At 37.4% G+C, this 12202-nt stretch overlaps 1 protein-coding gene across 1 annotated transcript; it reads right to left on the bottom strand.

Moving 5' to 3' along the window:
* Positions 1 to 161: 161 nt before the first annotated feature.
* On the bottom strand, positions 162 to 10897 carry LOC113673211 (cytochrome P450 4B1). Its single transcript, XM_027189585.2, has 14 exons — positions 10460 to 10897; positions 8680 to 8869; positions 7317 to 7444; positions 6765 to 6880; positions 5284 to 5346; positions 4784 to 4916; positions 4368 to 4436; positions 4164 to 4251; positions 3692 to 3794; positions 2963 to 3093; positions 2558 to 2622; positions 1724 to 1806; positions 1396 to 1461; positions 162 to 1112 (listed from the first exon to the last, which is right to left on the bottom strand). Exons 1-14 carry the CDS (start codon positions 10670 to 10672, stop codon positions 995 to 997), a joined length of 1566 nt encoding a protein of 521 aa, XP_027045386.2. The 5' UTR covers positions 10673 to 10897; the 3' UTR covers positions 162 to 994.
* Between the last annotated feature and the right edge of the window lie 1305 nt (positions 10898 to 12202).

Consider the following 12202-nt stretch of genomic DNA (forward strand, 5'->3'; position numbering starts at 1 on the left):
ACTTTTGCCTTAGAAAATGCGTTGAGATTAGCGCGGTTTTCGAAAACGGCTCATTTAGAAGCTCTGATACTTGCTTATTTAAAGCCGCATGTATACCTTACTTCGTTTTACCACAGTTATACAAAAGGCCGTACGAGTACAGAAATTATTAGACATTGCAGTTACTGACATTTCCAAGTATTGTTGTATTCAAAGGGAACGAGAAAATAGTTTGTTATTTAATTACAATAAATACAGTTAAACATAAATATGTAACAAATTTTGTAACAAAAAAAGCACAAAATCGAGTATGAAAATCATTAAATACATCACTTCTAGTGTGGCTAATCAGAACTCTGTTATTTTCAGTGACTTGTGTTCAAAAACGGCATCTTCGTTAATTAACAAAACAATCCTCACCAAGGTTTTCGTTGTTCATCAAAAGTTATTTGTATTAAGTAGCAAATCTCGAGGCGGTAGTACCTCTTATTATCCTATTATTATCCTATTAGACGAGAAAAAGTTTTGAATAGGGCCGTGATTAATGTCAAACGAGTGATTCACCTCGCGAACAATCCCGCCAAAAACAATTGAAAATCAACATGCGACCAATCGAAGCTTTACTGGACTGTTCAAGGGCGTAACTGAGGGGAAGGAGGGTCTGAGGTGCCCGTGAACCCCCCCCCCCCCTTTTTAAGCCATTTCAAAGAAAATAACCTACAACCTGTAGGCGAAAACTGGTAAATACCCTCTGTTTGACACAGTGTGACACCACCCCCCCCCTTTTTTTTCGAAAATCCTGGCCACGCCCCCACTGTTCCAGGCGTACATGGAGCGCGATGGTGGCTCAAGGTGAAAAACGAGATGGATCGATTCGCCTTTACGTTCAAAATCTCTCTCTTGTGTCGCACCCCATTAATTAAGTGAAAGCCTGGAGTAAACTGACTGTGCGATATTAGCTAGACATCTACAAAATTAACTGCGTCGTGCTGTTCACAGTAGCAGAATCCTCTTGTTATGTGTAAATACGTTGAGTTAAATTCAGACGAATTCCATTCTTTGTGCGCAGCATAAGCTCTGGGAAAAGGTCTTTGGATGTAACCAGGTTTTCTTCGTTTATGGACAGATGAAACCTGCCACAAAAAGTTACGTGCATGAGTAAAGGGAAGAGGGGTGATTCATAGGAATAAATAGCAGGAATTATGATAGATGTTTTGAGCGACCCTTGAGCGATTCGATCATTTTAGCTTCGTAGAGAGCTCTCAGCCAATCATAATCCACGTTGAAACTCCTGGTCGATATGTTAGCAAACCAACCAGAACTTGTACGGTAGGTGTGGAAACCAAATCGGGCAGAAAAGCGCTCTAAACTTTGCTACACGCGCTCTGAATTGATGACGTAGGGAAAGTACATTACCTTCGAAGAATCATCGCGACGGCTACTTTCATCTCAGCCATTGCAAAATTCATTCCAATGCAGTTCCTGTTGAGATTAAATATACGAACTTTGTGAAACCTTATATGATAGATGTTAAACGCGCTGGTATCATTATAGATGGACAGTTGGAGCTATCAAAAGCTATGTTTTGTCATAAAACTAAAACTTGGGAATTACTCGAAAGGCAAACGCGAAATGAGTAGCGTGAAACGTGAACGGGGCGAGGCATTACGTATGCGCGAATTCTGATGCATGTCGAGGGTGTGCTGTGAAGCCCCAATACAAATGCAAATCATATCAGGCCTACCTTGGTCCAGCAGAAAATGGTATGTACGCAAACGGTGATCGCTCCTCTTTGTTTTCAACAGTGAATCGCAGTGGATCAAATGACTGTGGGAAAAATCGACTAAGTATTACTGAAATGAATCTGTTGAATCGTTTGAGGGTCTACTTAACAGCAACCCTAAACAAACTGCAAAAATGCAACATTGTAAAACTGGTGTATGAAACACCGTCTCAATTACGCTTCAAAAATTGTAGCGCAACATCTTTGGCAGAATCTGTCGTACAAGGCTTAGCTCTGATCAGTAACAAAACAATATGTTTTAGAACAACTTTCCCTTTACTTCGCAGACTTTAGCCAAATCACCTTTTCTTTTCCAAAGAAAAGTTAACAATTATTTAAACTGCTAATATCCTGTAAAAATTCCCTTAAAGAAAAGAAAGCTAGAGTCAAAACTCCGAAGAAGATATGCATTAAACTTGTTAAAGGAACCATAACATTTAGCTGAAACAAAAACTCCGAAACTTCTTAAAATTCAAAACAAAGGGATAACAAATTTGCGCGAAGGAAAGCTCTAAAACAACTAACTAAAATCCGTCAAAACAAACAACAAAAGTACGCGAAAAATGTCTACGTCAGTTTTCCAATGTCAAGGCGAAATTATCTCACGTCCGATAAGAACTCAAGCCACGTCGCCATATGGAAAGGCAAAGGACTAAGTCGTCATTGGTTTCAGCTTTGCGTCTGATTGGATGGGTGATGTTCTAATCTGGGCCAGTCAGAGCAGTGCAAAGTGAACACAATGCAATCTAGACTACAATCAGTTGAACTAACTGGAATTTATAATTTGTTAGGTACCTCCGGATCTTCCCACACATGTGGGTTGTGATGTAAAGCATATGCGTTGATCATAATCCAAGTTCCTAAAAATGAATACCAAAATATAAATTTTGACAACAAAGACCTATATAAAGAGGAAAGACGGGTTCTTTAGGAGAACTGACTAATAAAAACTGTTATTGTAAGCTTTTACATCTGCTGATACACAGCCACAAACTGTCACCTTACCCGAGAGAGACATGATTACGTGGAAAGATAGGTTCTTTAGAAGAATGATTAGCGGCAACTGTAACTTTTAAGCGTGCACATCTTCTGATACACTACCTGAAAAATCCCCTTACCAGAGAGAGACTTTTAGGTGTTCAATTTAAACCATCCTACTAAGTCAAAACGAAACTAAAAGAGGTGAAGCTACATCCCTACCTTGTGGTACTAGTTTTCCAGCGATCTCATATGACTTGTCCAAGGTGCGACTGAACATTGGGAAGGGTGGATACAGCCTCATGCTCTCCTTGATAACAAGGGTTACGTATTTGAGCTGAGATAGGTCATCCCTGATGAAGCAAATTGACATTAGTATAGCCTCAGAGCTTTCTATCAATCTTATTTCATTCCCTGAATACCGTGTGGTGAGTTTGAACATTTTACTTTTGGAATGCCATAATCTTTACCCTAGGTGTCTATCAGTTGGTTCAAGCGACCTGTTAATGCCAACTACTCTGGGGCAACTTGCGGTGAATCTTGGATGGTGAAGGGGCCAGCAACACTTAAGACGCTTCAGGTTACGAAAATAGAGAAAGGTTCTAGATTTGTGAACCACCTGGCTCAAAAACAGACGTCACATGTCTAGGTGCTATTGACCAAGTGTGTGATGAAGATGGCTGGCAATTGGCTAGGATTCCTTTTGGGTCTTCATGAACCGAGTTTAAGTCGTTTAAGGTATAGGAAAACACAGATGACATGTATTGATATTTTCTAATGGGCAACCATTTTCACTAAAGCCTCTCTAAGCCAATCTCAAGTAAGCACGATGGGTTGATATTTCCCGTTTAAGCAGCCAATCGAAGCACGGGGCTCGCCAAGTAAAGTCAGGCATACATCAGACAGTCATACTGAAAGCGAGAATGATTCATGTGCAATTGAGTATCTAACCATTCAAGTTCGTTTTTGTCACCGTAAACTTCTTTGACTTCATCCTGGCATTTTCTTTGCCACTCAGGATTTAAGGCAAGGTTGTACAGTGTCCAGGAAATTGCTTTGTGGTAAAAAAGAAAGGAAAAGTCAGCGCTGACATCAAATATCTGTGAACCAAAAGTCTTAACCACTGTATTCTTTTAAGCTTCGACCATCTGAGCCTTTATTGATTACGTAAATCAGTCAACGTCACCAGCAAGTTTAGCACGAATAACAAAATTCGGTTACTTAAAAACCACGCACGATTAAAGACCATAACGGCCCAAGTCTACACTCGCTTTCTAGCAGGAAAGGCTCAAACACATACCGTTTGGGGCGGCACGTTTTTATACAATCTAAGCTGTGAAGTACTCTACCCCATCTGCAGGATGATATCTTGTGGATGAGCCTGAAACCTTATCTTATAACTGATAAAAACAGCTCTTGTTACCAGCAGCCACTGTATCTTGACCTGCCGCGAAAAATGTCACCACCTCCGCTCGTATCGCTTCATCGGATAAGCTTTTTCCGTCTTCATCCTATGAAAAAACCAGAGAGAGTATTTAATCAACCTACTTCTTGAGCTCCTTGATAACGTAATCAGAAATAATAAAAAAAAGATAATCAAGAAGACGGTTTAAGTGCATTTGATTACCTTCGCTGCAAGCACAATGTCAACCATATCCAGATGCTTCTTTCCACTGAAGCTCTCTTCCTGCAAGTGCTTAAGTTTATGCAAAAAGATTTATTCACAAGACAACATCGTTAATATATTTGAGAGATTTAAAAGCTTGGTAAATGTTTTAATCTTTACTTGCTGACTTTAGTGACAAATGATGCATCTGCAATTAATGGACATGAACTTAATGGTCCTGTTTGAAGAAGAAGCAATGTGTAACTTGCGATAGAAAACAACAGAAAGCATAATCTTGTACAAAATCACTGTTTTACAGTTCTGTAAAGCAAAACAGACGAGATCTCCTACTCTATCGTTCTTAGACGTTGATCTCTGGGATTCATCAGGGTTCAAAGAAAGTAAATATATATATATATTTTTTTTATTTTTCATACATTTTCCTGAAGAGCCTTCCTTCTGTTTCGTATTATTTCCTCAGCCTTACGATGAGCTGCAGTACAGTTACGGTAAAACCTTCTTCCATCTTTTGTCCACCTGAAAATCCAGTCTGGGTGTAGCATGGGTGTACTAAAAACAGATGACAGATATGAGAGGAAGTCGCTGTGTCTGTGAGATGATTGGGGGGAGGGGGAAGGGGGGGTGCTGGTTTAATCTGTTACTGAAATTAAGGTTATAGGGCCGGTTATTATCTTGAAGTCTAACCCAAACCTTGGCTTTACGTAATCAGTTGGCCTCAGGCTTTCTCTACAAGAGGGTCGATTTAATTAAATAAATATCCTTCCACTGTTGACTTTCAGCCCACTCGATCGCTGTTCACAAAAATAAATGTTTAGATGAAAAATCCAGCTAAATTGAAGATTTTGTTGGGGACGCAGTTTTGTGAAACAGCGGCTAAACTATATTAAAATAACCGGCCATAAAGTTTAATACTCACATCAGCCTTTTGATGAGGGCTTTGGAAATTTCAGTGACACTTCTTGTAAATGTATCTTGTGTCCTGTTCAGAAAGAACAAATTGATCCATAAAAGTTGACATCCTTTGCCATCAAATGTAGGTTATGATATGTTGATTTTAAGTGAACGATGTGAAGCAACATTTAATTCACAGATATCCTCAATTTGCATATTAAATGAATAGCTCAAGGCTACAACCAGTTAATACATGACTTAAAAACCAACAAAGCTTGGTATTCAATTATTATAGATGCTTAATTCTTCACAACAAATTACAGTCAAATCTGTATTAAGCAGCATCATGTTAAGCGGTCACCCGGTATAAAATCGTCGGTTTTCAAAGTCCCGAAATTTTGTCATAATACCCTTTATCCTATAAACTACAGGGTTATATAAGGATTTCCAGCCCCGAGAAAAGCCGTAACAATACACTTGTAAAAATACGATATTTTTCACGTGTGTTTGATATCACCAATCAGCTGCACGTCACTTGCCTTTCGCGCCAAGGTGAAGAATGAACGGCAAAGCATTCACCATTCTCAATCTAAGGTAGTTTGTTGGATTTTTTTCGGATTACGGCTGCTAAAGCACTGAAAAATTCGTCTTGCTTAAAGACAGTGACGTTCAAACTTAACAAGAAGGAGAAGAAAACCAATATACGAAACGAAAAACCGAATGTTATTCAGTGCAGGCTTTGGTAATGGCATTTCTCGCGGCTGAGAACGAAAATCTACAACTGGATGGAAGATTTGCTGGAGGCCGTTTACCTGAGAAACTTCTTCTGTCGGTTTCATAATTGTAAATTGAAAATTACACTCATTGTTGTTTTTGTAATCATAATTCGACGCATTTTTCCATCTTGAGCCTTAGCACCAACCCACTATGCGATTTTTATTCGGGAATTGTCGATTCCTTTATTTTCATTGATTGATAAAGTTGGCTTTTCTCGTTAATAAAGAGCTGTTGTGTTTATATGATAAAAAAACAATACACAGTTGATTGTAGATATGGAATTTCCCTTCTCTTGTTCAACTCGACATCTCGTTCGTACGCTGCGGTCACTCGTGAGCTATCGAGTTAATCACTCGAGGAAATTCCACACTTGCTTACTTTCCCATGTATTATTCTCTATTTATCTGTAGAACCTGTGTTAACCCTTAAACCCCTTAAGAGTGGTTTGCATCTAATTTCTCCTTACAATATCACCCTTGAATCAAACATTAAGGTCATGAGAAAAGAGGAAATGATCACCAACTAAAGCAGCTCTTGATTATAAACAAATTCTCTTATGTCAGCAAATTAGGAAATGTATAGTGAATAGTATGGAGAATATGCATACTGATGTTAGGGTGTAAAGGGTTAGGTAGTCAACCTGTTTCAGGCAGTCACCCAGCCATTCCCCATGGGTGCAGAGTGCTTAAGTCAATTTCAGACTGTATGTGGACTGAATAGAATACTTACACATTTGTTTGACAGTTACTATGAAAACTAAAGGTGCACTTCAGCGTAGAATCAAGAGCCATTAAGCCGATGTCACGAAAGCATTCCATTTTGAGTGGATTCTGAGACCATTTATCCTGTAATTTAAATTGTACATTAAATATCAGATTTAAGTGATATACTCTTACTTTCATATTAAAGATCATGGTGTATTAAGGATTTGGCTGGGCATGAAATATAAGAACGATTTCCTGAACTTGAATAGTTGACTTTGTTAGGCAAACAATAAAATTCAAAATAAATTAAAGTTTGTATTTGTCAAGGATTCAAGAGACCCTCAACTTCAAAACATGAAGTCAAGTACAGAAGGTGTTTATGAAACAATTTATTGGCGCATTAAGTAGCAAGAGCTAAAATTTTAGTTTCCAGCTTAAATAAAAAGCTGTGCTTAGTTATTTTGGAGCTTCTATAAATTTTTTTCAGGGGTTTGTTTGATTAGTGTAATGGTAGCCCATCATCATCAGGCTGAGTGCACCTTGCTGTAGACATTTAATTGTCCCAGAAACTACTCACCAATAAGGTTTTGGTGGACTCTTGGAATATTTTTGTGTATTGCTTCAAGATTTCTGCATGAAAAGCTGGAGTCAAAAGCTTCCTCATTTGCTGCCATTGTTTTCCATTCACGATGGTGAGACTGTTTCCTATTAGCAGAAATTATTTGAAGTTGTCTCATTTAATAAATTTCAAGTCAGAGAATGATGTGTTCATATTTTGCATTTGACCAGCCCTTAATTTTACACAGAAACTGTCTCCAGTGCCCAAATTATTAGGCCAAAACTTACTGCTACAATCCATGCAATTGTAATTCACCCCAATAAAATATGTAAGTGATACTGCCAAATTAATAAGCCTTGTCCCTGCATTCATAAGATGTACAACATACCCCTCTCAACCCTACTCCAATGAGTGATCAAGACATAATTTCTCCTTGTAATGAATACAATATCAACCAGGTAAGTGATGAGAATAAAGAAAAATGTCAATTTGAGGATGAGTTGATCCAATACTAAATTCTCTGAATTAACATTTTAAGAACTGTATGGTTGACAATCGGGAGAAGTACAAATTTGATCGGGAGTCAAAGGGTTAAAATGATATACCCTTGCTCTCATTGGGATCAGAGTAAAGCTGTAAGTGTGCATAGAAATGAGGATTATAATGACAATGCTTAATGTGGCAATCATAATTATGAGGATGATTAACTTAGTACCAGCCATTTTGTAGGTCAAAACAATAGTTATACACCCATCTGGCACTGAAATGAATTTTAACCCCAGCTTTATGGCAATATATGTCCAAAAAGGTTGATTGTAGCTGGAACCGGAAAACAATAAGTAAAAGGAAGAGGAATTTGTAACACTTGTGAAATAGATGCTTCAGCGGTGCTCACTTAATTGATTCCTGCCACTAACTTTGAACCTCTACCACACTCATTGAACTTCTACTCTTCCTTCCATTCCAGTGCCTGTCTTTCCAAAAATTACAGATTAACTCCTTTTTATATATCTGACTCATGGATAAAGACATTTTCCGACATTTTTGTGTCAAGAGACTTATTTAATCAACTTTCAACATCCCTCAAGTTAGGAACACACAGCAAGCTAATTTATTCAAAATCCTTTCTTAGGGAAATGAAAATTATATCAAACAAGTAAAATTTTTCTACAAGAAGCCATTCTCTTCAGAGTTACAGTTATTGCAGATTTATTTGCATGTAAAATATGAGGAATAAAAAGGAAATAGGTCTGACTTAAAGAGACTGATTAATTTAATGATTGTTGAAAATTCTATTTTATGAAGCTGCACAGTGTAGAAGATGGACTTTGGTTTTTGTCTCTTTAATGTTTACCAGAACTTCACTTTTACATGTCCTTACCAGTGAATGGTACAACTAGACTGTACACAAATTCCTCCTTTGGGATATGACTGGATAGGACAGTCTTGATAGAGTTTGGGTGACAAAGGACAAGTGCTGATCGCAGGGGGCCAAACCACAGTGGGTAGGCTGTCTTATATTTTGTAGCACATTCTACATGGAATTTCAAACCATTACCATCAAAGGTTGCCTGAAATATAAATAATTGAAAAGTTATTTATTTTTTTATCTCAATATTTGATATTTTGTATACCACCCAGTTTAATGGCACTATAAAGGCTATTATTCTTGGAATAATTTTCAAATTGTTGAAATGGGCAAGTCATTATCTAAGGTGAATTCTTTATGAAATTTTTCCATGAAATAATATATTTCCTAATGTCCTCATTTCTCCAATACTTTGTTTTCAGCTGCTTGTGTGTTAAAACATCTCAGAAGGCTATTAATTAAACTGATCAACAGATGTGATCCTCTTTGGAACTCCACAGCAGTACTAAGTGGGTGTTCTGTGGGTATCTTTCAATCATGCTGCTTTATTTACCATACTCTACCAAGGTCCAAAAAATTTGGCATTTTCTCCCAATATTGGTCACTGGTTTGACTAGCTTTTTCACTTTTAAAAGAAAGATGATTGATTTTTTAATGAAATGAGTCTGAATTGGCCAAGCCGCACAAACATATCCACAACTTAATTACAAACATATTGACAACTAAGGTGGCCTCCCCTATAAGCCTAGCGATTTCTTGGAGGTCTCCTCACCCTACCATTCTGTTAAACCTGTATAAATATTATATCTTAAGTGGCTAATAAATAAATGGTGATGATGATAATGTGTCCAATCCCACCTAAGAAATGCTATTATTTTGTTCCAAAAACTTACTTTGTATGTACCATTTTAACAAACACCTTCACCACATGTACCCTGGTCTGTGTATGGAGGTCTTAGATCATAGCCTCACAGAGTCCCATAAACCCACTAATGTCTCTCACAAGATTTTCCCAAAGCTTAACCAGGAGTTTAATTTTGTTTATGTTTGTGACGTGGCATTAATGCATAGACTGCCTCAGGGAAAATGAATTATAAATTTATTAGTTAGATGCTTTTATGTATTTTTGGGATAAAGATAACCAAAGTATTTAAGCTCTTGATATTTCAATTAACCACTTTTTCACTCATAGAGTAATGAAGTGCAATGTCTTTGTGATTCAATTATTTAAGGAACATTCAAAAAGGAATTGCTTTCAGGTTTGAATATTATTGACCTTGATTAATTGGTGCTCTAGTGCATAAGGGCCATTATACATTTTATAGCCTCTATTTGTAGTCATGAGTCATAAACTCATATGTGGTTCAGCAAGTCGCTAAAAGTCTCATTATATTACCATCGCTTAAAGTTCAGGGCGGCTTGAAAAATCTTAATTATTCAAAAATGTTTTCAAACACAGACTTCTCGTGTTACATTCAAGTTAAACCATTTTGAATCTTAATCGTGTAGCTTTAAAACAGTTTTTTTTGTTTTTATAGAAAACATCTCAGATTCCGCTGAATAGAAGTTACAAATTGCATCGATATAGTAAATACTGCCATATGAGCCATACTTAACCTCACAACTGAAATTTTTTAGATGAGGGAAATCACTTTCAACGTTCGTATTTTGTTTACAATCCTTCCGTTAACCATCTATTTAACAACAGGAAATATTTCGGGAAGAAAATTATCCTTTTTCTGTTACAAAATGTTGCTTAGAATTTTCAGCAATGAATAGTTTCAGCACTTACTCGATGAGTATGTCCTTTGAGCCAGTGAGATGGAGGTCCTTCGAAATTCTTTATGGCAATTTGAGACTTGCGCATCATCACGAAACTCGTGAGTAAGAAATGTGCCAAGCATGCGATAAAAAAAGAAGCAAGAAGTAGAAACCATGCGGAAAATGATAGACTAAATATCTGTGTAAAGCCTTCAAAACCGGTGGAAGCCAAAGAAAATGACATTTTCGACACGAAATTTAGCTACATTACATCACTTTTCAGTGACAATGCTCCAACCGAACGTTACAGAGTAAATACACTCGCATTAGACTTTCAAATGAACTCTGCTCCCTCAGAGGTGTAGGGGACATGTGCACTTAGCCACTAAAAGAACATCTATGTCGTTCTTCCCCGCCGATTACTTCGACATAAACAGACGAAACATAAACGAAAGCGAAAACCACAGTCGAGATGTATTTAGGGGCCAGTCGTTTCCCGAAGAATTTAGTTTCGTAAACAAACCAAAAGCATCCACATAATACGTCCTCAACCCAAAATAAAATTTGATAGGGATCACTTTTTTTCAATTAACGCATTAGCATTGACAACTATGACTCCACGCGAGCCATGTGGTTGTTTAAAATATTCCTCACCTTATCGAATGGTATTTTTCTCAGCCATTTTGACGACGGTTTTCGAAAATATGGGAGTAAGGCGTATAGGAGGTTAAGGGGGCTACGTAATACCTGTGATGAAGTTGCGAAGGAGACAGGGCGATTGGAAGGACGATGAGTGTAATACAAGTAACCAAAGAAAAAAACAAACAAACAAACAATAATCAACAGCTTTAAGAAAATTGTGAAGAAAAAGGTCAAACATCTCTTTTTCTTAACCTTCAATCGAGCGGCTTTAAAATAAGTGGTTTCCCGCTATTCTGGGGTGACTTTGGTGCTCTCTTCTTCTAAAATGTTTACATTTTTACCTGTCCCAAACTCAAATGGTTCACCAAGTCTGTTGCCTCAAAATTGGAAGCCCTATCAATTTGACAAACCCTTTTTTTTTGTTTTCGCATTTCTGCCATCTCTATCGAAAATACTATTTTTCTTATTGACAGGATCAAGTAACTCGGTTACATGGCCCATTTCGGATATGCCAAACGCATTTTTTTAAGTGGGTTGTGTCAAGTTGGTTCCTAGGTACTATTCTCAAATATTAACATTTAGATAAAAAGGGCTTTAACAGAGATATAATGACCAAGCCGTTTATTTTCACCATTTCGCGGTCGTGAAATGGCTCCCAGTTTAAGGCACACTTCAAAGAGATATGCCTCTGTTCGGCTAAAGCTGTTTAGGGACCTTTTTTCGCAGGGGAATCGCGCGCATTTTCTTGTTCAACTTCATAAATAACCACAGTTTTTTACTTCCTGTAGAAAGCCCGTGACATAGAGTTAACACGCAAGCCTGGTCACAGATTAAGTTGAATTTTTATATCATTTACAAGTTCGTCACTGCGATATTTTAGTAATTATCTGGATTACCTTGAAAAGATACGTTTCAAGAAAAAAATAAATTAAAATAAAATAATTTAATTTTTCGTTTCCGAAAAAGCAAGATGCATAATTAACTTTACCAAAAACATTTCGAAGTGTATCCAACATTCGCATCACCCGTCTCCACGGAAAATTAACACTTATTGTGTCGACGTCGCGCCGGATGCAGTCTAAGAGTATTGACAATCAGCTGCCTCGAAAAAAAAAAGCAACGAAGTGAATGG

This window comes from Pocillopora damicornis, chromosome 11 (genome assembly GCF_964200805.1).
Source record: "Pocillopora damicornis chromosome 11, jaPocDami1.2, whole genome shotgun sequence".
In the NCBI taxonomy this organism is placed as follows: Eukaryota; Metazoa; Cnidaria; class Anthozoa; order Scleractinia; family Pocilloporidae; genus Pocillopora; species Pocillopora damicornis.